The sequence below is a fragment of the Bison bison genome, unplaced genomic scaffold, assembly GCF_000754665.1.
Source record: "Bison bison bison isolate TAMUID 2011002044 unplaced genomic scaffold, Bison_UMD1.0 scf7180017864167, whole genome shotgun sequence".
Classification (NCBI taxonomy): domain Eukaryota; kingdom Metazoa; phylum Chordata; class Mammalia; order Artiodactyla; family Bovidae; genus Bison; species Bison bison.
This window is the reverse complement of record NW_011494739.1, coordinates 322,292-350,203: the sequence shown is the minus strand read 5'-3', so window position 1 is coordinate 350,203 and position 27,912 is coordinate 322,292. Positions and strand designations below refer to the sequence as shown.

Sequence of the window (27,912 nt, the reverse complement as noted above, 5' to 3'; positions counted from 1 at the left end):
TATTTCTTTATCCTTTCCTGTACTTCCACCTTCTGAGGTTAATGGGGCTTCCTAAGCAGCATTTATTTCCAGTTGCATTTGCTTCCAGTTGCAAATGGGCCTGCTGGGGCCAGAGCCGGGGCCTTCCACTGCCCTTCAGCTCCTGGAGAAGGGATGGTGCCTTCCTGGTGGATGTTCCCAGCGGCCAGCATGGTGCTGGGGTGTGTGAATGTGTGCTGGGTGACACCAAAGCAGGCCTTGGACAAACCTGGGTGTCCTGTGGCTGAAGCACTGGAAGCGGAGGAGATACTGCAGGTGAGTGGAAGGAAGCCTCACCTGGGACACAGATGTGCAGTGTTAGGCGGGATGCCTGGATGGGCAGGTGCTGTCCTCAGGGATTTTCTAGGTTACCAGGGAGGCAGCAATAGGATATGGACAGTTCTGAGCAAATGTGCATACAGGTACGGGTGAAATCGAGAAAATCAATGAAACTTTAAGGTTGGCAGGCGTGTCCAAGGAGATATGAGCATTTATTGTTAATGTATCATGATTAAAAGAGGTGTCAAGGGCTAAATACCAAAAAGAGAAGTGAAACCAGAAACATCCCATGTATATAGGGGACATATATAGAAGAGGTAGAGTTGGGTCATACTAGTCATTGTATGTCTGACTTTCCTTATGGAGAAAATTGAGCGTTCTACCTTATACCATTCAAAAAACTTCAGATTGACTAAACTTAAATGATCATTTTCAAAAGTGACATTTTAAAGTTGACTTTTTGATTGTAAAAGTCACATGGGGATAGATATGGTTGTCTATTCTTCCACAAGCTACCTTGCTGAGAAGTTAAAAAATGCTGGAGGAACATGGCTTAATATACACAGTAACCTATTAAATGCGATTGTATTGTTAGGTGGACTTTTTCACTTTACATGGTTTCATCTAGAACCAGCTGCCCTATTCTTTGCCTCTCAGTGGTCTCCCCAGTGTGGCTGCATGTAATTTAGACAGTCTCCCATTGATCATTTGTTGGTAGCTTTTACTTTGACAATGAAGGCAGTGCCAGTCTTGCCCACAGGTTTTGGGAAGAACTTTGCGCTGAGTTGATTCCTAGCAGTAGAATTCCTCTATAACAGGATATGGACACTTGGCACTTGAGGTCATACTGTCAGATTGCCATCTTCAATACTGAATCAGTATCCCCACAGCATTGGTATATAGATGGGCTGAGGTTTTAGGCAATGGCAGTAGCAACAGGTGCAGGCTGCTGCGAGGGGCAGAGCTGAGGGAGTGACTTTGAGAATAGCGGTCTCCTTTCTCCATTCCCGCTGGGAAGAGGGCAGAGGACACTTTGGCTGGATTTTGCCTAGGGGAACAAGGCCGCAGGAGTGGGTATAGCAGCTCCCAAATCCTCAGCCTTAGGATGCCCCACATGGCATTCTGGGTGACCCATGGGTTCCCTGTCTTAATCTGCATGACCTTCCTAGGGCTTCTCAAATAACTTTTAGGCAGAAGGGACTAGTTGCTTGCAACTTGTTTCCATAGGGTAAAAAGTTTGACTCCAAACTCCAGTTGAAGCTCTCATTTCAGATCTTTCTGTAAGTTCCTAGGTTTTCCTGTAAATTATCTAGAAGGGTATATAATTTTATTGCAGTCTATTGACAAATATCCAGATGTACCAATGTTTCTCTATAATTTTGCTATTAATGAGCAATGTTGCAAGGAACATCTTCATAGCCAGCTTCTCTCATACTTGCCCAGACTGACTACTGGAACATCTTCATAGCCAGCTTTTCTCATACTTGCCCAGACTGACTACTGGAGTCAGTCCTTACTAAGATTCTGATAAATGTGCCCAGGACGAACTATTATCGCACAATGACAGTGGTGCATGTAGCCATGACCCAGAGGCACTGAAAAATTCTCCAAACTTGAGTCATCATGGATGAAGGGATGCATCCCTTTGTGAGCCTAAGCTGGGAAATCTGGCACGACAGCACATGAGACTGTGTAATCTCCAGGTTTTAAGGTTTTGCCATCTGCTTTGGGATCTGTAGCACCAACCACCTAGGGAATTAGATGAGGTCACTTATTGCCTAGGCTGTATGACTGAGGCTTGAGAAGGACAAGGAGGACATTTTCTTCCCGTTTCCCTGTGAGCCTGATCTTTTTTATGGAATTCACTGGAGATTCCTGATCAGGCATAGGGAACTGGGACCCTGTGCTCTGTCCCCAGCCAGGGGGACAGCTGTTTCGTCCTCCTTGACTTTGTCTGTACTGTGTCCACTGCCTCCCTTCTCTTCACTCACCTGGGTGAGCTGTCCCTCCCCGGCCGTAAACTTTTTAAACTGTTTATACTTAAAAACTGTGCTTACTGCATTGTTTTATGATGTCTTTAAGATCTGCCCCCTGGACTAAGGCCTCAGTCTCCATCACTCAGTCACTCTGGGAACCTCATCAAGGAAACTGCTTATCTGTTTCCTCTGAGCTTGTTTCCCCATCTACAGAATGGGGATCATAAGAGTGACTAACTCTTCTGTGGTACATGCTGAGTGCTCTAGCTCAGCCATTTTGGGAAACAGCTAAGAATACTTGAGCAGTTCAAGGGGAGGAGTCAGGAGTCGATTCCCCTCCCACAGGCCAAGGAGGAACTTTTTAAATAGGGGAGGTGGGAATGTCTTTCACCCTCTCCCTCTTTTGCTTTACAAATCTCTAAACCCTGGGTGGACAGAGTCGGTCAGGGATGCCCAAGGTCCTCCCCTGCTAACCTTGCCATCAGGCCCACCATCACCCCCTTCCTGCACTGGAAGTTTAATTAATGCAATTAACATTTACAGGGTGCCAGGAAATAGTTCTGCTGCTGGTACCAGCCTGGAGGAAATGAATGACGTTACTTCTCAGGTTTATAGCTGGGTTGCGGGGAGTCCCTGGGCCGCCTCCTCCCTGAGTCTAATTGGGGGTGCCACCCACCCTTCTGTCTGCCACATTGCATTTGGACACGTCTGACCTGGTTCAGTCAGGACACAAGCATCCTGCACTAATGAGGCAGGGTCTTGCAGGGGGAACCTTGCCTGTGAGCCCACCCAGCACCGCTAACCATCCTGACGTCACGTGCTGGACCCCAGCCTCTGGGAAAGGGTCAGAGTTCACCTGCATCTCGAGGTTGGACCACCACCTCCTGTGAAGGTGAACAGCTGGTGTAAGTCCCTCAGCCATACAGCTCCCGAAGCTCCTGGAACGAATGGTGCATTGTTCATAACTCATCTCAGGCACAACAGTTCCAGGCACGTGCCCTGGATTGCCTGGGCATGAGTTTGGCACTGCCACTTTGCTGGGTGACTTAATTCATTTGAGCCTGTTGAGAGCAGGTTGATGAGAGGACTTGCCTCGGGTTGGGGTGGGGGTTAAGAGGTGTCAGTTCTGGCTTTAGCAGACAGGAGGGGCCTGGGACATGCTAACAGCCAAGTGGCAAGTGTTCTGGAGCTGGTATGTCAGCCCCTCTGGGAAAATCCCTGGGGAAGATGCCACTGCTCAGGATTGGGATCGCTCTAGATAAAGGAGCTGGCTTGTGCTGGGGGCCACATTATCTGGGAAATGCCAATTTTGACTCATTAGAAACCAAACAACTTAACGAGGGAGATGTATTATCTACCATTACAAACCAATCCCTAGTGCTAAGATCTTCCTGTTGCCAAAAGCAGGTAGTTAAAATTCACGCCTTCTTGTTTAAGTTCCCTGGGAGCATTCTTTTAAGTGAGTACAAGCTATGTTGCCTAACCTCAGTTTGCTCATCTGTTATACAGGGATAACATTAATGGTATGTAAGGATTAAGTGAATTCATACAGGTAAAGCACAAGGGTGCCTGGCATATGGTAGTAAATACTGAGAAAAGTGATCAAGATGTGTGGATCTTCATGAGGAAGCCTTTGAGAGAAGCCCTCCTTGTTTTGACCTGTGGTTTCTGAAATCTGAATACGTGATAGGGCTTCTAAGTTGAGGGCCTAACAGTAGCACATGCCTGCAGCTGTTTGGGTCATGTGTATAATGTGGAGGAAATATAATGTGTGTAAAATGTCGAGGAACCGAGCTGGGCATCTTTAAATCTTGCCAGTTCTGGACTCTGGTGTGTGTGTGTTGTAACTAGTGAAGTGAAAGTGAAAGTTGCACAGCCGTATCCGACTCTTTGTGACCCCATGGATTATACAGTCCATGGAATTCTCAGAGTCAGAATACTGGCGTGGGTAGTTGGCTCCCTATTCCAGGAGACCTTCCCAACCCAGGGATTGATCCCAGGTCTCCCGCATTGCAGGTGGATTCTTTAGCAGCTGAGCCACCAGGGAAGCCCAAGAATACTGGAGTGGGCAGCCTAGCCCTTCTCCAGCTGATCTTCCCAACCCAGGAATCTGTCATTGCAAATTCTGGGTGGTGAAAACTACAGGAAAGGAACTTGTAATGAAATCACATTGAATGATGCCACTGGAAGTAAGACTATTTTACCTACCTAGCTCACCCCAGGGCACCCAGGTAGTTGGTCATACAGCAGGTTGGTTTCCTTCCCTGAAATCTTCCTCCAGTCCCTGTGGGCAAAATTTTTCTAGGGGCAGAATGTTTCCTGACTGTTGAGATCTGGCTTTGGGAAGGAGCTCTGCTCACATCCCTCTAGCAGGCTGGCAGACAAGTTGGCACTGCTGAGGCTCCAGGGAAGCCTGAGGTGGTTAGTCATAGTTAATCATTGTCTGCTTTGGGCTGCAGGCTCCAAATGGGTCTGTCTAGGAGAGAGATTCTTTTTGACCCAGGTGGGGACTGTCTGAGGGAACTCTGAGCCCCGCATAAGAGGGAAGGAAGCCTTGTCCCTTGATTTCAGCCTCTGACCTGCTACCCCCTCCTGACTGTCTTCAGTCTACCCCTCTCCCCTCCCCAGAGCTCCCGTGGAACCTCCTGGTGTCATGTACCCCATGGCCAAGTCTCCCACCCTCTGCCAGGCCATCCAGGTTACTTAGTTCACTAGTCTGGCCTGAGGCAAAACACTGGAAATTAATGATTACTCTGAACCACACTCCAGCAGTTTTCCTGAGATACTGGCCACTTGGACTCACAGGAACTGGCCATGGGGTCAGATAACCTGTTCTTCTGGGTCAGGGCTTGAGAGTAAAAGGGCTAGAGAAGCCGCTAATTAGGCTGGGTTAGGCATTCCTTCTTTTCCTTGGGGCTGGTGAGATTCCTTAATACGTATTGAGAGAAAATACACTGGGAGCTGTGAACCTGCACACTCTGGACCACGTGGCTTAGTTAAATGCTCTGTATCAGTGTATGCATTTGTGACCCAGGCAGTATTTTTTTTTTTCCCCCTTTTCATCGAACTGCTCAGAATCCAGCTTGCAGAATCTTGGTCAAACCCTGGGCTCCACAGTGAAATAACTAACCACTGGACTGCCAGGGAATTCCAAGGCAGTGTTTCTTTAACTTGCATATTGATTACCCAGGGATCCTGTGCAAATGTTGATCCTGATTTAGTAAGTGCCTGAGAATTCTGCAGCATGATTCCATGGTCCCTCTGCCTTGTGGGGAGCATCAGAGGTCTACTTATCACACACCCACACCTGGGGGATGGACTGATGCCCAGGGTGGAATTAAGAATCCATAGGACATTGCATACCTGCCGGGATTGGGGGTTTGGGGGGTGGGGGGGTGCGATGAGAAGTTAATCACTGAACCCCACAGCGCCCCCTGGTGGGTGTGCTGGCAGCATCCCCACTGCAGCTCACAGCCCTGTAACCTAGATGACGCTTCTAGAAGGTACCCTGGGAGGCTTGCTTGGGTCATTGGGTACTATGTGGTGAGTCTGTCTCCCATGATAGGGAACACGGACCAGGAGTGCTCAGCGCCCATAGGCAGCTTCTAGAAGGTACCCTGGGAGGCTTGCTTGGGTCATTGGGTACTATGTGGTGAGTCTTTCTCCCATGATAGGGAACACGGACCAGGAGTGCTCAGCGCCCATAGGCAGCTGTTTGCTGGGGAAACTTCACAAGCAGGGTTCCTGTGGCACCAAATACTTAACCTCCATTTGGGGCTTCACCCTTCCTCTTACATGTGAGGTTTTTATTTTTGATGTTGAAGATTGACCAGGTCTGTGGGTTAGTTTTCCTGTTCTATAAAATGGGCCCACATCACATTAAGAGGAATAAATGAGAGTAAGGTACATGTTCTTGAGGCCAATGTTGCAGGCAGTAGGGCCAGGTCAAAGGTCACACAGCCCTCCAATGCATGCCTGAAGACCCTGGCTGGAGCTGGTCTTAGCTTAATAGCCTAGTGATGATGCAGTTACCAGGGTGGGCAGGGATGGGGAGGCAAAGGCCCAGAGGTGGGGTGGGGTTGGAGCAGATGAGGAACATGTCCCTGGTTAACCCGTCCCAGTCCTTCCCCCTGTGTCTCCTCCATTCGTTCCCTTCTTGGGAACTTGGGACTCTGAGCCCCAGCTGGTAAGGGAGGAGGAGAGTGAGCGACAGGCCTGCAGACCAATGGGCCCCCGAGGTTGTGATGGGGCGGGGCTTGTGCTGCCATGGAGAAGAGAGAAGCTGTTCTGTGGGGGAGGAGGGGACGGTGGGAAGAGGACCTGGAGATTGAGGGGAAGGGAGAGAGCAAACAAAGGGGTCAGGAGGGAAAATAATGCACTGACTTCCCGAGGCCCTGCAGAGACTGGGCAGGGAGAGCGCGCCAGGGGCAGAGGGGACCAAGGCTGGCGGCAGGCAGGCCGGCCTTAGATGGCATTGTTTGAAGTGGCCGGCTAATTGCACAGAGCAGCCTGAGCCTCAGACCACGGCCCAGCCCCCTCCTCTGTCCTGGGTGCTGGCTTCTGAGCCTTCGGGTCGAGTGGCCACATGGAACCAAGTCCTGAGCCTCCGAGTTTGGTGAGGGGGGCAGGCTATGGGGGGCGGCCTGGGTGGGGTCCTGAGAACCACTCCCAGGCCCTCTCTTGGCCTGAGGACTTGGTGACATTGGCAGAGGTTTGGGGGCACACTCCCCCCAGCCACCCTTGCATCTCTGCTACCCTCCTCACTCTGGCCTTCCTACAGGAAACAATGAAGGGAGACACCAGGCAACTCAATGGAGAGGAGGACGCCAGCAGGAGGGAAGACTCCGTCCTCACCAACGGGGGCTGCAGCGACCAGTCTTCCGACTCCAAGGACGCACCCTCACCCCCGATCCTGGAGGCTATCAGCACCCCTGAGATCCGAGGTGGCAGAGGTGGCAGAGGTGGCGTGGCCCGTGGGGAGGAGGGGTGAGGAGGGTGGTCACGGTGGACCACAGCTGGGACACAGGCCCCTGAGCAGGCTCAAGGCAGCTGTGGGAGTCTGGGCTCTGACGACCCCTGCCCCAGCCTCAGGGAAGGGAAGAGCTGCTCCCTTTATCCTGGCACCTCCGCTGGGACAGAGTAGGTGACCCCAAGCCAATGAGCCCTTCTGTTCCAGACAAGGGGGTGGACACAGCATAGGTACACTTCTGTGGGGACACCCTCTCCCCTTGCAGCTGGGCCTGTCATTTTTCTGGGAAGAAATAGAGGCAGAGAGCATATCAGGCTTGCTGCCAGTCCCACCCTCTCTCTTCCCCTCTCCTCTGCTGCTCACATCACCTGGGACCCTCCCTGCTGAGATTTTCTGGCCCAGCTGGTTTGGAAACCCCTGTATTGTCTCATCCTGCTGTCAAGAGAACTCTTCAAGTTACACCTTCCCATAGAACTTTCTAGAGGCTGAAAGTGTTCTCTTTCTGCATTGTTCACATGACCGTGAGGAGCCACACATGAGTACTTAATGTGGCTGCGATGGCAGGCACTGGGTTGCTCCTTTAGTGGAGTTAGTGGCCACTGATTTGGGCAGCATAGGAAGGAACTGTTCAAGGGCTAGGATTTAACCCCTGAGGATGTCAGTGGGTTTAGGGAGACCAGGAGAGCCCCTTCTTCGCAACAGACTCCGGTTCCTCCTTCCAGGCCGCAGATCAAGCTCACGACTGTCCAAGAGGGAGGTCTCCAGCCTGCTAAGTTATACTCAGGTACTGGTTCTGTGGTCACATTTCTGGGATTCAGGGGAACTCTATGGTTTGCATATTAAGTAGGGGACCTGAGGCCCACTTAAACTGATGGCCAGCAAATACTTGCTGAATGAGGAATTTGAACACCGCTAGGTACACAGAAGACTTAGAACAACCTCACTTAGAATGGCATTTGCTGCTCTCACATGCTGAGTTTTTGAAATGAATGTTTTTCTCAATCTGGATGATCAATTGAACTGATAAATTTCTACTGTAACAAGATTTTTTTTTTTTATCCCTGAAAGGAATCCAGCTTGCTCATGGTATGTTTTGAATTGGATCTATTTTAGAATTTAACATCTATTCATGAGGAAAATAAATGTATGATTTTATTGCTTGTAATATACCTGTGTCTGGTTTGATAGTAAGACTGTGTGGCCCTGTGGCCTCAAGGATTTTTTTTTTCCTTTTGGAAAGAACTTGCCTGCCTTATTAGGGGATTTTTAACAATCATTGAAGTATCTTTTACCAGTGTTGCAATGTCAGGGTTTCTACTTGATTAGTTTTTTTCCAACTTGTAGCTTTTCCGTGTTTTTTTTACTCATGACGCTATTTATGTCTTCTGTTTTCCTATGAATCATATTACAGTTTTGTTAATTCAGGTCATTATCAGGCACTGGGGACAAAGTCACAGTTGAAAGTCGTAGACAATGAAAACTCCCCCTCATACGGCTTGTCTTGTCCTTATGGAGGACCACAGGTGCGCACCCAGATAATGAGGATTAGGAGCTGAGGGGACCGGGTAGGGACAGCACTGGAACAGGCTCAGAACAGCTGTTCTGATCTCTTGGAACCTCCTCTGTGCCTTGCGTTGGCAAGCATGCATTACTTGATTCTTACTATAACTCTGTTGTGCTATAAGGGAAGAACCATTGTGCAAGTTTTAAAGAGAGGAATGGACCCACTCAAGACCTTAGTTGGCAAGGGAAAAGTCAGGTTCTTAACACGCTGGCCAGACATCGGACCACTCCCCACCTCTCTGGCTCTCGTGCTGAGTTTTGTTGAGTTCAGTGTGCAGCATGGGATGTGTACTCGACACAGGACTCATGCCATTTCTTCTGGGTCACTGTATCAGGAAGCATCTTCCTTAAGCCTGTTTCCCCCAGATGCTGTTAATTGTGGAAATTGACCAGGTCTCCCTGCTGGGCATGGCAAGTTAGTCTAACCATGAAATCATGATTTTGAATGCAGGAGAAACCCCAGTGGAATTAGAAAACCAAAGAAAAGGTGTCAATGCAAAGGGCATCTGAAGCCTTTTGTGCTCATACCTGTAAAATCTTTTGAACAATATGAGGTTGCAGATCTTTTAAAGTCACTCAGACCAATATTGTTTTCAATATGACTGACTCTTCATTTTTAAACTATCTTGGTTATATGACATCTAAAATTAATAATTTTTCATTTATAAAGGACCTGACGGGTGATGGAGATGGCGAGGGAGAAGACGGGGATGGCTCCGACACTCCAGTGATGCCAAAGCTCTTCCGAGAAACCAGGACTCGGTCTGAAAGCCCAGCTGTAAGTGTCTACCCCTGAGCTGAGGCACTTCAAGCACACCACGTGCCTGCATTAAAAGCCTTGTCTAGGATCTCCCTGGAGGAACTTTGAACAAATGTCCTGAAATTGGAAAATGACAGCAAACCTCATTAATTATGATTGAGATGGTTTTCACATGGCAGTTCTCTACTTTTCTGGGGAGCATTCTAAGAAGTGCCCAGGGGTACAGTTTACAGGTGGCTGACTCCAGGCCAGCCAGTTACCTTTGGGACCAAGTTGCTTCTGTAGGTGGATTCTATGACTAAAATGTCTGGAAATGAGAAGGCAGTTACTGCTCACGGTCACCCAGCCTGCTGTTAGGAAGCAGACTGACACTTGGTGACCGTGGCATATGCCACTGATAATCCTATCCAGCACATGATGTCTATCATCCTGTTTTCACAGATGACAGAAAATGCCAGTAGTTTACCCATAGTTAAGCATTAACTTCTTGCGTGCAGGATTTGAACACGGTCTGCAACACTCAAGTTCATGCCATTTTGAGAAGAAAGCCTAAGGGAGTTCTCATCTATCTTGAAGAATGCAACAATTGTAATAATGCTTGCAGGAAAGAAGTCTTTGGGAATAAATGTGGATTTTGTCAGTTCAGTTTGCAGGTGCCAGTTTCAGCTGTACCAGGCCAAGTAGGACCTGCTGTGGATTGTCAGGCAGCCCTGCCAGCCACACTGCCCCCTTATTCCACTCGCACTAGGGAATTCAGGGGTGGGAAGTTAGACCAGAGTGACTCAACCACCGCCTTCACTCCTGTTGGCCTGAGGCGGCCTCTCAAGCGTTGATCTCTGGGCCCTCGGGCTGAGCCTCCAGCCTCCATTCACCAAAGGCCTTGTGCTTGTCCTCTCCTGCTTCCAGGTCCGAACCCGAAATAACAGCAGTACCTCCACCCGGGAGAGGCACAGGCCCTCCCTACGTTCCACCCGAGGCCGGCAGGGCCGCAACCACGTGGATGAATCCCCCGTGGCGTTCTCAACTACCAGGGTTGGTTCCCCGGATGCTCAGATCCCTACCCCCCGCCCAGTCTCTTAACTGGAAGCTCTGCCCCTCTCACCACACCAAGTGGCTGCTCTTTATATAACCTGCTTCCTTTCTTCACCCTCCTCTCCCTTTCAGGTTCCTGCCTTTCCTTTCTCTCCTGGGAGCTAGCTAAGCTCTTCCTAAGCCTGATGACTTCTCTCCTGGCCTAAACCCTAGACGGAACCCTGGTGGGAAGTGCAAGAATTCCCTGTGGACTGGGTCCTTACACTTCCTCAGAATAAGCTCAAACCACTGATTTCAGAACTGTCTTGTCTCCTTAGTATCTTCAGTGACTCTTCTAGAGCCAACCCCATGGGTTACAGCAACTCTCAACTCCTACGGCAAGGCTAGGCACCAGGAAGCCCTCTCTGCGCATCACTTGTTATCCTGTCTTGGTCCTTAATTCTGTCCTTGTTCTTCCGGAAGTTGTTTCTTTCCCCACTTAAGGGACACTCACTTGTTCCTGGAAAACTATCCCTGTTGGTCTCTCTTCCATTACCTTATGTCTCTGCTTCACTTCTGCTTGACTGAGAAGCAGTGGGTGCCCCTCTGCCTCTGGTCGCCGCCCCCCGCCCCCGTCTGCTGTGGCCCATGCTATGCGTCCTGTGTTCACAGTCCCTGAGGCGAAGGACGGGATCCTCTGCAGGCACGCCATGGCCGTCCCCCGCCAGCCCCTACCTCACCATCGACCTCACAGACGAGGATGTGGTGCCGCAGAGCAGCAGCACGCCCTACGCCCGCCTGGGCCAGGACAGCCAGCAGGAGAGCATGGAGTCCTCGCAGCTGGACGCAGACGGCAGAGATGCAGACAGCACTGAGTATCAGGTACCGCTGGGAAGGGCTGAATACAGCGAAAAGTTACCCAGAGGTGACTTAAGACTTTTTGTCACTCACATCACAATAATTGATTCATTCTCCAAGTGCGTTTTCCATTTGTCAAGTGTCCCTTCCTGTATCCTTATCTCAACATTGACTCAGGCACCAGATTAGTTTCCCTCCTAAGTTTTTCTGAACATTTTGTACTTAGAAATGTATATACATAGATAATCCATAATTCTATTCATCATCTGTATATACACGCAGTTTTTGATTGGCTTCTTTAACTGAGGAACTGAAGTTGCCCCACTTTCGTGTCTACTCCATCAGGTTTTGTTCATCACCAACCAGTTGAGCTTGTTGGCTTCACTCAGGCTTTGCTACATATGTATTACTCTATGTACACATACCGTGTAGAAATCTGTTTTCCGAGTACATGACTTCAGAGTAAATCTTATGCATTTTAATAGCTTGCATGATTCCCTTTTATAGCAAGCTTTTTACGTGCAAATGGCCAAATTTTTTTTTTTTACATTCTAACGACTTGTACTATCCCATTTGATGGCCTGTGGGAATATCCAGGATTTTTACTCGATTCTTCCCATGAGTTTTCAGTTTTTTGTTTTTGTTTTTTTTTTGACTTGGCAGCTTAACATGTTTCCCAGATACTTGGTCAGAGATTACAGGTGACATACTGTAGATCCAACCTATAAAAGCTCATGTTCTTATCATGCAACCAAACCTGCCTATCCTCTGCTCCTTATTTCAAGCAATTCTCCTGAGTTTTCAACCAGGAAGTGTGTTGGCGGGGGTAGGGAATTTCCTGAGGAACTCTGCCTGCACTTGCAGGAAGCCCTGTGCTGGACTCTTAAGGCAATGGCCATCAGGGTTGGTGGGACAGGGAAGGTTTTTCCTCCGTCCAACCAGTCTGTCTCATTGCGATTTTGTTCATGTGGTTTTTCTTCTTGCAGGATGGGAAGGAGTTTGGGATAGGAGATCTTGTGTGGGGAAAGATCAAGGGTTTCTCCTGGTGGCCTGCCATGGTGGTGTCCTGGAAGGCCACCTCCAAGCGGCAGGCAATGTCTGGCATGCGGTGGGTCCAGTGGTTTGGTGATGGCAAGTTCTCCGAGGTGAGTCCAGGATGAGATGGGCCTTACTTAATGGGCTTATGGACAGAGCCAGTGTTTCCTTCCCTTACTTTTATAGTTGCCCTTTAACATAACAGCCTGCTCTCTGCGATGGATGTGGCTCAGTGACTCCGTGTGTCCAGGGGCTCATACCGGCCCAGAGCTCTGATCCATGGTGACTTGGCCTCCAGTTTATTTCTCTGTGGCAGAGTCACCAGTATAGGTTCTGAGGGGTAAGAGTGGCCACCTGGGAAAATACTCTCAAAGTATTCCATTTGAGAAGCCTGAAAGAAGAAGAGAAGGGTCTCTGACTTATCATTTAGCCCTGGGGGCCAGGACATCCCTGGCTGGGCTTAGAGATGAATCCAGGGTTGCTTGGTGACAGTTATGAAAGTTCTTTGGAGATTTCAGCATTTCTTGATTTTGATATTAGCCATTTAAAGCTCATCTTTCTTATTGAGAATCTGTGTTGGGGGTGAATCAGGTTGATTTGATTCTTCCACTTTTGAAGACATCTTCTTAGACTCCAGGTTTTGATTAGAATGCAAGGAACAATACTTTTCCTGTGATGTTGTATTTAGCTCATCCAGAGCTAAAGTGTGTCCAGAGGTTAGGTGAGGAACATCCAGTGTGTTCAGAGGTTAGGTGAGGAACAAGTTGGCAGGTTGGCAGGGATGGAGGCAGGTTTGAGAATGAAGAACCAGCTAGTAAGTTGAGACTCTGATTTTCTCATTGGATCTTTCCCATTAGCAGCAATGTTCTCAAAGGGTAACAATAGTATGACCTGGAGTCTCCGGGATAGGGAGAGTTCACATGTAGAGGTCCTCCCTGGCCAGCAGGGGGCGCCAAAGGACAAATATCTGGGGCCTGTGCGCCCCCAGAAGCATCTAATTATAAGAAAGTGGGCAATGACTTGTGTGAAATGAAATGAAAAGAAACATGGAGGGTTTGTAATTTCTTTGGTGAGTGACATAAAATGTGCTTAGCATAACCGTATCTGATTCTAGTAAGATGCTGTTGTCTTAGCATTACAGGGTGCGATTGCAATATGGGGCCTGGTGCTTAGGCTGTAGGCTGTATTGAAACAGTTTGGCCTTGCGATGGCACCTGCATTTCCATGCACAACTGTTGAACCGCAGTTTCTTTTCATCAGTGGGGATGACACCCCTATGGGTGATCAGGCTTAGAAATGTAAATAGAGGTGATCACGAGTGCCATCACTGGGGAGAATGAGACATTACATGTCACTTGAGCTCTGAAACCTGAATGCCCGGTTTCATCTCATTGGCGGCCTGAATGGTTCATGCATGACCTGGGGACGTGGGAATGAGACTTTTACATCGTTAGCCCCAGTGTAATTCATGTATCAACAAATCATAATTACTAAAAAGAGCTTAACTCTGTGCCATGTACTATTCTCTAATCCCATCCCTTAGCTCACTTAATAAATGGCTGAAATAAATAGTAAATAGTAGTCATAGCTATTTGTTATGCTTAGGAAGGAGGTAAGAACATGTACCAAACCCTTTGAAAGTTGGAGCATCCATGGAAAATTGTAAAACTGAGCTGCAAGGGGGCCACACCAGGGACTATTTAGGTCATTTGCTCTTAAAATATCTGTGAACTTGATCCTCAGAGATAAACTCATTAGAAACCCAGGGTACCCCAGATACAGGCTGTGGGTGGAGGTTGATGATAACTTTCTCTTCTAGATTCCAGCAGATAAGTTGGTGGCATTGGGATTGTTCAGCCAGCACTTTAACTTGGCGACCTTCAATAAGCTGGTCTCTTACAGGAAGGCCATGTACCATGCTCTGGAGGTAACTTGGCAGTGGGTGGCTGAAGGAACATACAGAAAGCCAATTCAATCCACAGTGTGGCCAAGAATGACTCAGAGGGGACCTGGGCAACCAGAGGGAGGAGGTTAAAAGATAGCGGTCTAATAGGCTATGCTGAGAAGGGAAGGAAGGGGTTTGAGACTGTCCATAATTTCCCAGTGCCCCGCTGATGTCTGTCTGAATTGCCCTCTGAATGAGGAAGGAGGACCCCTGGGAAGTAGGAGGCAGTATCAGCATTAGTGAGCAGCGATATTAGCATTAGTGAGCAAGCTTTTGCAGAGCTTGTGGTTCAAAAGGCCAAGACTATGCAGCTGCTGAGGTCAGCTGCTTCCTCCCCTTGTCCACGGGACCCGTCAGGCTCTGTCCGTCCTCTACCTTCAGTTGGGTTTGCAGTGATTAGTGTCATCTGTCCAGCATGTGTGAGACCAAGCACTAGGCTTAGTTAGACATTAAGCCTTCACCGCCACACCTTCATTAATAACTTGGAGCTTTCTCAGAGCCCATGAGACAATGCTGACTGATCTGACCTGACCACTCCAGTTCTCTACAGGGAAGAGATCACATTTGGTGCCTCTGTGGGGAGACTGAACGCTCCTTCGTGGCCTGTCCCTGCTCCTCCCTCCCTGTCACATACCACAGCTCAGGACAGCTGTCTGGCTATGAAAGGGCCCAGTGCGAAGGGGAATGAGGCCCCAGCAAGGGGAGTCCCTGGGTGGGGCAAGCCAGGCAAATACCCATCCCGCCTATTTATCAGATTCTATCTCTGTCTCGGCAGAAAGCCAGGATCCGGGCTGGCAAGATGTTCCCCAGCAGCCCTGGAGACTCACTGGAGGATCAGCTGAAGCCCATGTTGGAGTGGGCCCATGGAGGCTTTAAGCCCACTGGGGTCGAGGGTCTCAAACCTAACAACAAGCAACCAGGTATGAATGATGCCCTGTGGCACACCCATGCCACACTGCTGGTGAGAGCACCCTTGGGTGGTGCAGCCATGCCTGCTGCCTCTCACCTCACCCCGGCTTTCCAGCAGTCAGTTTTCCCTGGCTGACTAGTTAGTTTTTTCCCAAAAAACAGCCCAAACATTTCTAGTTTCACTGGCCGCTTTTCCTGCTAAACGGTCAAGTACAGATAATTGAGATTGAATCTGTTTCAGAACAGATCAGTAAACAGTCAAGGCGGAATGTACACTAGCACCTTATTTATTTATTTTTTTTAAGGGGAAGAAATTAAGCCCTTAATATTGGAGAAAACTAGGAAAGTGTTAAAAAAAAATCCCTCAAAACAACCAAAATCTAGGTCACCTCCATTTAGAAAGGGGCACCATTCATCCTCAAGTTGACCAATATTGCAGTTCCTCCGTGTTTAGACAGCTGCTTTTCTGTTTCTCTCCAGAAATCCAGAATGTCTTCTCATCCTTCCATTTAACACAGTGTTTTCTGTTCTGTTTTGTCCCTCCCCCGCAAAAAGTGGTTAATAAATCGAAGGTTCGTCGTACAGGCAGTAGGAACTTAGAAGCCAGGAAACACGGTATTCATTCACCATCTTTTGACTATGCCCTCTTTTCTCTGCACTTTCTTTCAATCTGTTTGCACATAAAGTACCCCGAAAAGAATCAAATCTGTTGAAAAGTCACCCTGAACTCTCACCTTCCCCTTCCCTCCAGCCCTCACGACTGCCTTCCAGGTGACTGGGGTTGGGTGTGCACATCCTTCCAGCTCTTCCTGTACACTGGTTGGATTTCTACTTTCCCTTCATTTCTCAATATTTATGGTATAAGCACTGTAAAATGTCATTTTTTCACTAAAGTGTCCTTATTAATGGCTGTGTAATTTTCTCTCCCAGGGACAGAGTCAAATTAAACCATGTCCCTTAATAGATTATTCTGTGTAGATTGAATAAAAATAGAATTTATAGAAATAAAAACAGTAGCCACCTAACATAATTCAGTATTTATTGGCAGCCACATCAAAAAGCTTAAATTAATATTGATCATACACTTAATCTGTTCCCAGCATTTAGTACAAAAAATGATAGTCCTCTTTTCAATATCTTGCTTTAAGTGTCTTAGAACATCTCAATTGGGACACTAAGTGTTCATTACAAACAGTTGATTGGTGTTTTCACCAATGTCCAGCTTGTTCCCAATGTACTAGTTAATGGGATCTATCAAAAGTTTTAAAATGTGCATCGGAATTAAATTAAAACACAGTCCCTCAGTCACAATGGTGAGAGATTGCTGTTCTCAGTAGCTTCCTGTGGCTTTCAGCTTATCAGAGATCTCAGGCAGAGTTGGTGGCATCTGTAGACTGAGCTGGATCTGGTGGATGCATTTTGCATCTATAGCTGTTTAAGGCCCTGTACGTGGGTCAGGCACGTGAGTTTCAGATAACGTCGTCCTCATCCAAGTTGTCCAAAGAGGGGCCATGTGACACCCAGCGGGTCACAGCCAGATGCAGCTGGCACCCAGGCCTAGCACACAGGGTCCTGTGCTCCCAGCACCCTCCTCCCACCCAGCCGCGGCTGCCTTCTCACCTTTCACAGAGAATAAGACGCGGAGACGCACAGCTGACGACTCAGCCACCTCTGACTCCTGTCCCCCACCCAAGCGCCTCAAGACAAATTGTTACAACAACGGCAAGGACCGAGGAGAGGAGGACCAGAGTCGAGGTGACTGTGGGGTGGGGAGGGGAGGCTAGGGACCCATGCATCCTCAGTTGGCTGTGGGCAGGTAGGGAGGAACACCCAGCACAAGGCTCTCTGACCTTATCTTTTCTCATCACCTTGTCTTTTCTTAACAGAACAAATGGCTTCGGATGTTGCCAGCAACAAAGGCAATCTGGAAGGTAACGCCCTCTCCCTTGCTGGCTTCCCTTCCTCAGTAGTGCTCCCAGCTAGTGCTCCAGTGCTGCTGGTCTGCCCTGCCCTGCAGAGGTTAACCCTGAACTCTGCCTTGACCTCAGGGTGAGGTGTGGACACCTACCTTACTCAGGTGCTACTTAGAATGAGTCACCTGATTTTCACTGAGGGTGATTCCTAAGGTCAGTGGGCACGAAGGATGCTTGGGGACAGGAAGGAAATGACACTTGGGCCAGGAGAGTCACAAACCTGAAACTACGATCTGTGGCCTCTTTAGCCCCCTGAACAAGCACTGCAACTGCCTCAGAGGTGGAAGACTGTCATTCTCAAACCAGCTCTGGTTCCTTTGCCCTGGCTGGGAACCCAGTACACTTCTAATGGATCTCGGGATGTGTGATGAAGGCTGTCTGTTGCATCCTCAGGCCCATGTCTTTAGTCAAAATATGAAATGGTTAGTCACTTCAGGGTCGGAAAACGGCACAGCTGCTGACCCAGGGAGCCCACATTTGGAGCAGACCCTGACAATCCTCAGGACATGGACCCATGATCTTCCCCAGCCCTCAAGAAGCCCTTCCTTCAGCCATCTGTCTGCTTCCTGGATGGGCGTGGGGTGAGGGTCCTTGGTATTCGATAGGCCCGGCCCACTTGGTCAGATCTGTAAGACCCGCTGATGGGACGTGAGGCTGGATAGCCTAATAGGAAAAGGACCCCGGCTCTTGAAATCACAGATTATAGTCTGTGTGTAGGATTGGTCACAGTCAAGTCCTATCCTAGGACGACGGGCAAGTTGGCATGACCACAAATTCCTCAGAAGTGCCAGTCTGTAGAGTCTTGAAAGATTTTCATACCAGACTCTCCAAGCATATGCCTCTGCTGGTGCAGCTACTTGTTGCCCCCCTGCACACCTAGGTCCCCCCACCCCCCACCTGCCCCAAGCCCCGCGTTCTTCCTTCTGGGCCAATCCTCTGCCTGTCTTGTGGGACCTTCTGCTTAGAGCTGTTGATTTAACCGTCTCCTTGTGGGATCGAGGATGGTTCCAGAGACAAATCGTTGCATAAGCCTAGCATGGAGTAAAGCGCAGGGAGACCCAAGGCTTTAGCAGCGGCCTTGTCTTTCTTACAGATAGCTGTTTGTCCTGTGGTAGGAAAAACCCCGTGTCCTTCCATCCTCTCTTTGAGGGTGGGCTCTGCCAGACATGCCGGGTAAGTCCAATCCCCACCCTGAACTTTCCCGCCCCCTGCCTGCTCCGTGACGTCCCGTACTTCCTCAAAAAAAGCCTCCCGAGTGTAGGCAGCAGGAAAGGTTCTAGGGGGGCTAATCACCCTACCCTTCCCTCCCAAGGGTGCTGGCCTGCAGACCCAGGCCAGTGGTCCCTGTAAAGAGCACCAGGCCACCAGCGACCTGCTGTGTGGCTGTGTCCGAGGGCCGACGAGCCCGATGGACTTGGCTGGCTGTGCCCGGCCTCCGGCTTCACAGGCGTCTCTCTCTGGCTGCCAGGACCGCTTCCTCGAGCTCTTCTACATGTACGACGACGACGGCTACCAGTCGTACTGCACCGTGTGCTGCGAGGGCCGCGAGCTGCTCCTGTGCAGCAACACGAGCTGCTGCCGGTGAGCCGCAGGGCTCCCCGGATGGGTTTCAGGCCTGGGCACTGGCGCCTCGCTGACTTGGAACCAGGGCCCGGAGCCAGAATTATTCTGCGGGGGCCTGTCCTTGAAGTGCTTGTACATCCCTACAGTAGCACTAGGATGTACGGACAAGCTCAGGGCATGAGAGAGGAGGATCCATCACCCCCAGAGCTCAGCCAATTCTGGGCATGGCATGGGTCCCTAAGGAAGAGGTCGGTGTTCCCCAAACACAGGCCTTCCCACCCTTGGGGAGGGGCAGCTAGGGGCCTGAGAAGGTTTCAGCCAGCACGAGCCATCTCCATGGGGAGGGTTGGGTCACAGGAGAGCCATCGGATGACAGGCACCCTCCTCCCCCGCTGCCTGGCACAGGTGCTTCTGCGTGGAGTGTCTGGAGGTGCTGGTGGGCGCGGGCACGGCGGCAGAGGCCAAGCTGCAGGAGCCCTGGAGTTGCTACATGTGTCTCCCGCAGCGTTGCCACGGCATCCTGCGGCGCCGCAAGGACTGGAGTGTGCGTCTGCAGGCCTTCTTCACCAGCGACCCCGGGCTCGAATATGTAAGCCTGGCATCTGCCCCAGTCTGTCAAACAAAGCTCCGCTGTCCAAAGGAGCATCTGTCTCAGGCTGGAGACCCAGGCGGCTCTGGGGTTCTTCCCTCCCCTCCTTCTTGGCTTGGGTTTTCAAGGGCCTGCTGAAGAAATAAGATGGAACTGACCCAGTCTTAGTTTTAGTAGAACTGCAGGGGGGAGGGAAGCCTTTGACTTACTCTCAGGTCTGGCTGAAAGTGGCTTTTCCTGGGCTGCTTGCTGTTGTTTATGGAGGAACACGTCTGGAGTAGTGTCAAAGTCTCGTTGTTCCATGTCCTCAGGGTAGAAGGGTCATGCTCAGGGCATCCCAGCTCAGAAAGGTTAAAACACATGGCTTGTTGCCCCTCAGGAAGGCCAGCCCCACCTCCGCACCTCCACCTCTATGATCTCTATTTTTATTAACCTGGCAGGAAGCCCCCAAGTTATACCCTGCGATTCCTGCAAACCGAAGGCGGCCTATTCGAGTCTTGTCACTGTTTGATGGAATTGCAACAGGTGAGTTTAGAGCTCACCTAGGGATGCTTACCTGCTTCAGGTATCTGATTTCAATGTTAGGAAAGACCCCTGGGGTTACCCATTGCTCACCTGTTCTGAGAAATCCATTGGTTCCTTGTTTCTCTCCTTGAATCCATCATTTCACATAACTGGTCCTCCTCCTTTAAAGGCATGGATTTTATTTTTTATGTGTAGGAATCTTGGGAAATTATTTGCTGTTTCATATCATAGATATATTGGAGATTAATTCTGAACTCATCACAGTTCCTTCCCATTTCCCCCAGGTTTCCCATGTATAGAATTAGCATAGCCAACATGTGTTGCCTCTGGGGGCTTTGCCTGATTCATTCCTCAGAAGTGCCCTATAATATATTGTTAGGAATATTTCCCTTTTACCAGAGTAGGAAGCAGTGAGAATCAGTTGCTGTGTATTTAGCATCACTTGTATTAATATTTACTTTTGTTCACCAGTGTCCACCTGCCTAAAATACTGATAGCTTTAAAAGACTCCAGGTCATCACCAGTGGCTTGTTTTCCCCTCCCTTTGGGGAAAGTAGGTTCTAAAAAACTATTTGTGTTTGTACAATGGCTTATTCTCACTGTAGCTTGCCAGAAATGTATTTGATTGTCCTGGAGCGGATGGTGCTCAGCATTGGCTATGCACTAGTCAGTTTTGATATATAACGGCCAGTGGACACAGCAGAGAGTCTGGGGAGCCCAGTTTCATTGCTGACAGTATGGCTTCCCTTGAGGACTGCCATGATCTTTATGTCTCTGGTCTGAGTTCTAAAGATTGTCTAGAGATGGCTTCTAGACAATCACTGGAAGGATGGGCCCTGGGCAGGACAATCCTGATAGATTTTCTCTTCCCCTTGACAACCGCCCCCACCTCCCATAGGGTACTTGGTCCTCAAAGAACTGGGCATCAAAGTGGAGAAATACGTGGCCTCCGAAGTGTGTGAAGAGTCCATTGCCGTTGGCACCGTTAAGCACGAGGGCAACATCAAATACGTGAATGACGTCAGGAATATCACAAAGAAAAACGTGAGGGCAACACCCACTTCTTCTTCTCCCTGAACCCCATACATCCTTACAACCAACTGGTCACCTACCTGCCCAGGGTTGTGGCAGAAGAACAGCTTTGGTTACATCCATCTGTAGTGTTAAGCTCACAACTTGAAAATCCTTCATATGTAAAGCAATCTCAGAGAAGCTTGAGCTTTTGGATTTCTTGGGTCAAAAGTGAAGCTGGGAAATTTAAATGACCAAGCAAGACTTGGAAGTGGGTTTTCTTCTAGCTAGTTACCTGGAATCCAGGCTGTTCATCTCTCCATCCCCAGCCCCAGCCCTGACTGTTTTTCTCCTGCAGATTGAAGAATGGGGCCCATTTGACTTGGTGATTGGTGGAAGCCCATGCAATGATCTCTCCAATGTGAACCCTGCCAGAAAAGGCCTGTATGGTGAGCATCCCTTCTCACATAGACCCCAAGAGACCCTATGTCCCCTGACTGCTGGCCAGGAAGAGTGCCCTGAGAAGGAGCTGTTAGCTTCTGGCCAACTGTACTTGCTGGCTCTGTTCATCCCTCATTGTGACTCCTCATTTTCCAGAGATAAAAATGAATCTCGCATGGCTGATGCCTGGCTTTCTAGATGGTGGCAGGGAGAGGGGACAGTAAGTCATCAGCATAGCTAGTCCTTGGGAATATGTTGGTCTCAATATGGAAGAGTGGGCTGAAGGGTTTGAACCTGGCTTTGCCATTGTCTTCCGTGGGCTCAGAGGGCACAGGCCGGCTCTTCTTTGAGTTCTACCACCTGCTGAATTACACTCGCCCCAAGGAGGGTGAAGACCGGCCTTTCTTCTGGATGTTTGAGAATGTGGTGGCCATGAAGGTTGGCGACAAGCGGGACATCTCTCGGTTTTTGGAGGTGAGGACGTCTGGAGTCTTGATTCTCAGGGTAACACAAATGGGAAGGCTTGCTGGCACTGGGGTGAGGGTTATTTCCAGAGTTGGAATTGATGGTTTCCCATGGAGGGCATGGCTAGTTGTGAGAGTATGTGGGAAATGTTTGATCTCTCACCTCACTCTAAACCCACTGAAGTTGAGATGATGAAACTAGCATACTTTTGGAGGCACCATGAGAGCGGACCAGACACTTTTTACTTGAATTTTTCTCACCCTTATGCTCAGGACTTCTGCTTTAGGGACCATAAGAAAGATCATTACCTACTGCTTAGTATGCATCAAGCATGGTAGTAAATACTATGTATTTACATGTATGTATGTATGTATATAAGCTTCCCAAGTTGTGCTAGTGGTAAAGAATCTGCCTGCCAATGCAGGTTTTGATCCCTGGGTCAGGAAGATCTTGAGGAAATGGCAACCCACTCCAGTATTCTTGCCTGGAAAATTCCACGCACAGAGGAGCCTGGCAAGCTACAGTCCATGGGGCCACAAAGAGTAGGACATGACTGAGCACAGATACACACACACACATGGACTTACTTCCCCCCGACTTTAAAGCCTCTGTTCTACTAGGGAGGTTCTGGAACTGGTTGGTCCATTCCTCATGCCTTGTGAACGTTGGCTGATCAGTGACAGGAGTCAGATTTTGCCAGCACTGCATTTGCATAACCAGGACCTCATCCATTTTGCTGGGTTTCAGTTTTGAGCTTCCTTTACCACCCGTACCCAGGGCTTCTGTAATGATTTGACATGCCCAGGGAATACCGCCTCTTAAGCAGCAAGTCTGATCTGGTCTCTTTCCCCACCATTAACAGAGAGACACAGGCTTGGTCCTTCAGACAGATTCTTGCGGGGAATTGGTCAGTCCCTCGCCTGGCAGGAGTCATACCTCCCGCACAGTCAGGGACAGCCATGTCCCCAGTGCCACCTGCATTCTGCCCTGAGCTCCCAGCAGCTGCCCTGTTCTCTCCCCACAGTGTAACCCAGTGATGATTGATGCCATCAAAGTGTCTGCTGCTCACAGAGCCCGATACTTCTGGGGCAACCTGCCCGGGATGAACAGGTAACAAGGGGCTCCTGGTGGGACCGGTAACAGCCGAGTTAAATATAATGGTGTGAGCCGTAACCACCAACTCTTAGGAGAGGGGCACATTGGAACCTTGTATAAAGAGCTGCTCTGCTGAGAAAGGCCTCACCTTCTGCTTCAGACCAACCCTTAGTGTTATGGTTGAAGCTTGTTAGGCTGTATAGCAACTGCCTGAGACTCAGGCCAGGATTCCACAATATACTTTACTCCTGCTCTGCCCACGGACCTGGTGCCCTAACCCTAACCTGGTACTATGTGCTGGAGCAGGCTTTGTCACAGCCAGGGACATTGACGCTTCTCCACCTCCCTGTTGTAGTCCATTGGGAAATGAACTTTCCCAGTCTCCTTACCTCCAGGATGAAGTGGTGATCCCTGGACCAGGCCTGAGGTGACCAATCAGGTGGCAGAGCTGAGATAACCGTCAGTAGCCCAAAGCCTGTCTTTGGATTTTCTTAACTGAGTTCTTTACCCAACTTTTCATTAGTCCTGTCATGGTGAAAGCCAAGAAAACAAGTGGTATTACTGATGATTAATTACCTCTTTCATGTGGCTTCAGGGAGAACAACCTGCTAATTAAGATACCAAATGTGATGATAATAGGACTTGCAAATAAGTTAGCTTCAAAAAAAGATTCTTTAAAAGGAAGTGTTGGAATTATAACTTTCAGGCATTTAGCAAAGTGTGGACAGAGGTGAGAAGGTACTGGAATAGTTTGGAATTTTTATTGGGTATCTGACATTTTCGTTTGGCTGATCTGCCTGTCAGATGGAGCAGTGTCCACATCTGGACCTGCTTCTTCGCTCTCGCCCTGCCGGACGCTGCACTCCCTGCTGCCAGCTGTGCTGTGACAATGCCAGTCTTGGCTCTAACAGAGCTGACCCTGCCAGTGGGGTAGGCACAGGAAAGACAGAAATTCAGGGTCAGGGCTGGAGAGGGCACTGGAAAAGTTGATGGGGAGGCTCCTTATTCCAGCAGGACCAGAAGAGAAGGAGCAGAGGCATGAAGTTCAGAGGGAAAAGGTCAGGGGTCATAGTCACAGGGTATTCACAGAGCAGCTCCAAAAACAGTATTTTAGGAGTCAGAGAGAGGAGCGCGAAATAGGCCAAATTACATGAGGCCTGTGGCCATGGCAACAGTTAAATGTACTCTGGCTCAGGGAGTTCAGGTGAGTTTTTCGTGCATGAGATGTGTTTCTGGTTCTCTGGGATTTTTGGTGGAAGAATAGACATTATGAGATGAGAACAGAAGTGGGGAGGCAGCTCAGATGTGGTTCAGAGGAGGACAACTCTGTGCTTGTGTTGGTACCAAGAGGTAGCATCCACATGCACTGAAAACAATGAGCGTGGTGGCTCCAGGAAGGTGTCCTGTGGAATTGCAAAGAGGGATCAGATTCTAGATACTGGGATTTGCAGAACTTTGTCTGAGTTGGGATGAGAAGTGAGCTGCTACAGTCGGGATCTTAGGATCAGTGACTCAACATCAACCATAGGTCACAGACAAAATCTAGCCCTTAGACTAAACACCTTGGTTTTTAAGATTTCAGTCCTAGAATCAACAGAATGTAGGGCAGGGCTGTGAACCCTTAGTCCATGAAAGAGTTGGGAATGGAGAGAGGGTGAGGTCAGTGTGGTATTTTGTGTTCAGTGGCTCCTCTTGTGGGCACCGTGTCCAATCTGACATCTGATTTCATTTTGGCCTCTGAGTTCCTTACCCAGGGATGCTGTGGTGGTCATCAACCCTGTACATTCAGACCTCTTCCTAGTTTTCTGCTTTGGACCTGCTTAACCACTTCAGTATCTAAAGTTCTATCCATCCTCTTTGTCAAGCATCTGTTTGCCTCTCTCTGCATTTGCAGGTTTCAATGGTGAAAGTTACAAGGGGAATTGTAGCCCTTAATGTGAACCACTTAACTACTGTCCTTAACTGGACCCCACTGTTAAAGCCTTCTGAGGCTGCATTCCAGCAGTAAGCCACCAAATCATGGATTTGATGTACTACTTGTATTGAGTAGACCCACAAAGACTTAATCCAGGCTCCTGAGGCTCAGAGATGGCAGAATTTGCTCAGGGTCACTCATTCAGCCAGTGAGCAGTGGGGCTAAGACTGAAGTGTCTCCTGACCACTCTAATCATGTGCTTCACCATCCTGCTCTCCTCAGTGAAGGAGCTTTGACTACTGTTAGCATTTGGGTAGGGGGACCATTCACTGCTGCACCTGGGGCTTCCTGCCCCAAGCAGCTAGCCTGTCCCTGACTTGACCCCCAGGCTTATGCTCACGCCTGGGCCCTTTTTATCATATTTCTGTAGCAAGTTCATGGCTAGAGCACATTTTGCAGCTTGGGCTCTCACTCCCAGCCTGGGAGGCACCGAGCCAAGGCCCTTTTCCGGGCAGTAGGAAGTAATGGGTTTTGGATGTTCCCAGGCCTGTGATAGCATCCAAGAATGATAAGCTCGAGCTGCAGGACTGCCTGGAGTTCAATAGGACAGCAAAGGTAAGCGGCGCGCTGCCTGGCCCACCACTTGGTGACCTTCCAATGGGACTGAACCTTGGTGTCCTCACCCCACACGACTCCCTGGTGCTGGGCTTCCTTCCCCACACAGTTGTTCTATCCCATCTTCAAATACAAAGGAGGAGGGGTTCTTGATAAAGAAAGTGAGAGAGGGCAACTAGACTTTCCCATTGTGAATGCACACTCCATGGAGACTCCCAAGTGAGAAATGAGTATACTTTTGCAAGAAAAAAAAAAAAATCTGCTATTAAGTCATAAATAATTTATTAATATCTCCAGAAACTTAATTTTCAAAGCTTCCATTAAGCTAAGTTCCATTCAATCCCTGCTTGACCATCCTCTATAATCTGGGGGAACTTTTCCTTTTGCTTAATCTTGCTTCAGCAATAACTGTTTCCTTGATGCCCATCTGATCTCATTCATGGACACTTTTGTTTATCTCTTGTTCTCTCTGAGGCTGGTCCTTCCTGCTCATTAACTTCTTGGCTTTTGTGGGAAGCACAGAGTGTGTCCTTCTGTCTCTCCTTTTCTCGTTCCCTATCTGAGCCTGGCCCTGCCACCCTCTCTCCCACACCTGCCCTCCCTCCTCCTCCACCTTCCTTAGGTGCTTCTGAGCCTTGACCCAGAACCGTTCATTCTGTGCTCACTCCATGATGTCATTTTGTTCTCCAGTTAAAGAAAGTACAGACAATAACAACCAAGTCGAACTCGATCAGACAGGGGAAAAACCAACTTTTCCCTGTTGTCATGAATGGCAAAGAAGATGTTTTGTGGTGCACTGAGCTAGAAAGGTGAGCAAGGCTGTTCGTGGAAAGGGGAATCAAGCAGACAGAGAGAAAGGGGGTAGAAACCATGGTTAAGGCCAGCAGCATGTTCCACATAGTCTCACTGACCTTCTACGTTAGCAGGGCTGGGAGTAACCTTTCCAGTTGGTGCTTATTTCCTAGCAGAAATGGCAAAAGGGCCGGTGGTGAGGAATCTGAAACCTGAGGCCATGAGACAGCACATCTGTCTCACCTGGCTGTGTTTCCCTGGCATTTGCCTGCCCTGACATGCTGGGACCCTAGGATGTGTGAGGATCCAGCTAAAGGAAACTCTACCGGCAAGCCGTTCCTTCTTTCTCAGGATTCCTCCTGCTGAGTTGCTTGTTCCAAAACTCCTTAGCCAAAGTCTGTCCTGCCCCTTATCCATTTATTTGGCTAAGTCTGGATTTTATCTATTTTGAAGAACCAACTCTTTGATTTAATTTCTCCTGTTCTGCATTTAACTTTTTTTTTTCTTGTTTTATTTTGTTATTGTGATGAGACTGTAGTAAGGGTTGTGAACATTCCTCTTTACATTTTTGGCAGTGTCTTAGGGTTATTTTGATAGAGTATTTTCCACTCCAGATAGTTTAGTTCTAAAGCTGGATGTATTTCTTGGTTTAATTCGTAGTATGGACTGTAAACCTGGGAAAGAGTGAGGGCCAGTGTATCTGTAGCCTCTTTCCAGACCTGTACCTCTTCTCCTGTGGTAGAATGCCACTCAGGAGGCTGTTGGTATATTTCGTTGCCATCTGCCATTTAAGTCCAGCTTGGGCCTTGATCCAGCAATTTGCTTTGAAGAGGGAAAGAAAATGCAGGATGCTTCAGTTTACTCATGGTCAATTACCTGAGCATCTGATGATTAGACAAAAGATCTGCTTTGTGAGTGTCCCTATTCCTTAGTATGGCAATGGCTTAACTTTCTAGCCTTTTGTGATGTGAAGATAGGTACTTGTCTGCTGACTGGCTGGCCATCTTGGCATTCATTCAGTCATTCATGCAAGAAAAGTCCAGCGAGCATCATGTGGCAGCAGTACAGTGCAAGCGTGGGGCCGTGCACAAGACAAGTACCCTCAAAAGAGGGACTGTGCCCTCATGACAGGCATCTGTGAGCCGAAGAACTGGTGGACTTGACCTCTGGGGGTCAAGAGGGGGCTCACGGGAAAGCCTGGCGGAAGGGACGGGTCAAAGGGCAGGAAGAGCAGAGCTACATGGGCTGCCTCGGCCAGGAGTCTCCCAGAGGCGCTAAGCATGCTGGTGGGAGCGCATCTGACTCCTTGTCTTTTCACTCTGGTACCCTCCCCGACCCAGGATCTTCGGCTTCCCTGTACACTACACAGACGTCTCCAACATGGGCCGTGTGGCCCGTCAGAAGCTGCTTGGGAGGTCCTGGAGCGTGCCTGTCATCCGACACCTCTTCGCCCCCCTGAAGGACTACTTTGCCTGTGAATAGTCCCCTAGGCACCAGGGCGTGTGGGCAGAGCCACAACCCAGGAGGTGCAGCCCGGCTCTGCCCTTGCCAGCCCAGCTGTGCTTGCGGGGTCTCGCCGAGCACCTCGTTGGGAGCAGAGCTGCC

General features: G+C 49.2%; 1 protein-coding gene across 6 annotated transcripts; it reads left to right on the top strand.

Moving 5' to 3' along the window:
- Positions 1 to 7,056: 7,056 nt before the first annotated feature.
- DNMT3B (DNA (cytosine-5-)-methyltransferase 3 beta) lies at positions 7,057 to 27,912 on the top strand. 6 transcript variants are annotated; one of them, XM_010841705.1, is made up of 21 exons: positions 7,057 to 7,234; positions 7,965 to 8,026; positions 9,476 to 9,583; positions 10,472 to 10,597; positions 11,249 to 11,458; positions 12,421 to 12,579; positions 14,289 to 14,396; positions 15,190 to 15,334; positions 16,953 to 17,078; positions 17,210 to 17,254; positions 18,390 to 18,469; positions 18,765 to 18,877; positions 19,265 to 19,448; positions 19,889 to 19,973; positions 20,872 to 21,017; positions 21,343 to 21,433; positions 21,751 to 21,899; positions 22,915 to 23,000; positions 25,446 to 25,515; positions 26,206 to 26,324; positions 27,648 to 27,912. In XM_010841705.1, the coding sequence occupies exons 1-21, from the start codon at positions 7,060 to 7,062 to the stop codon at positions 27,787 to 27,789; spliced, it is 2,529 nt and encodes an 842-aa protein (XP_010840007.1). In that variant the 5' UTR covers positions 7,057 to 7,059; the 3' UTR covers positions 27,790 to 27,912. The 6 variants fall into 6 exon arrangements, with proteins under 6 accessions (XP_010840007.1, XP_010840009.1, XP_010840008.1 ...); XM_010841707.1 differs by having other exon boundaries at positions 7,057 to 7,216; positions 27,648 to 27,901; XM_010841706.1 differs by having other exon boundaries at positions 7,057 to 7,225; positions 27,648 to 27,901.

Bases quoted from the DNA above. Each gene is read 5' to 3' on its own strand.
- DNMT3B (XM_010841705.1), top strand. From the start codon at position 7,060: ATGAAGGGAGACACCAGGCAACTCAATGGAGAGGAGGACGCCAGCAGG. The intron at 10,598-11,248 runs GTTGGTTCCCCG...CTGTGTTCACAG, and splicing joins TGGCGTTCTCAACTACCAGG to TCCCTGAGGCGAAGGACGGG. The intron at 12,580-14,288 runs GTGAGTCCAGGA...TTTCTCTTCTAG, and splicing joins GTGATGGCAAGTTCTCCGAG to ATTCCAGCAGATAAGTTGGT.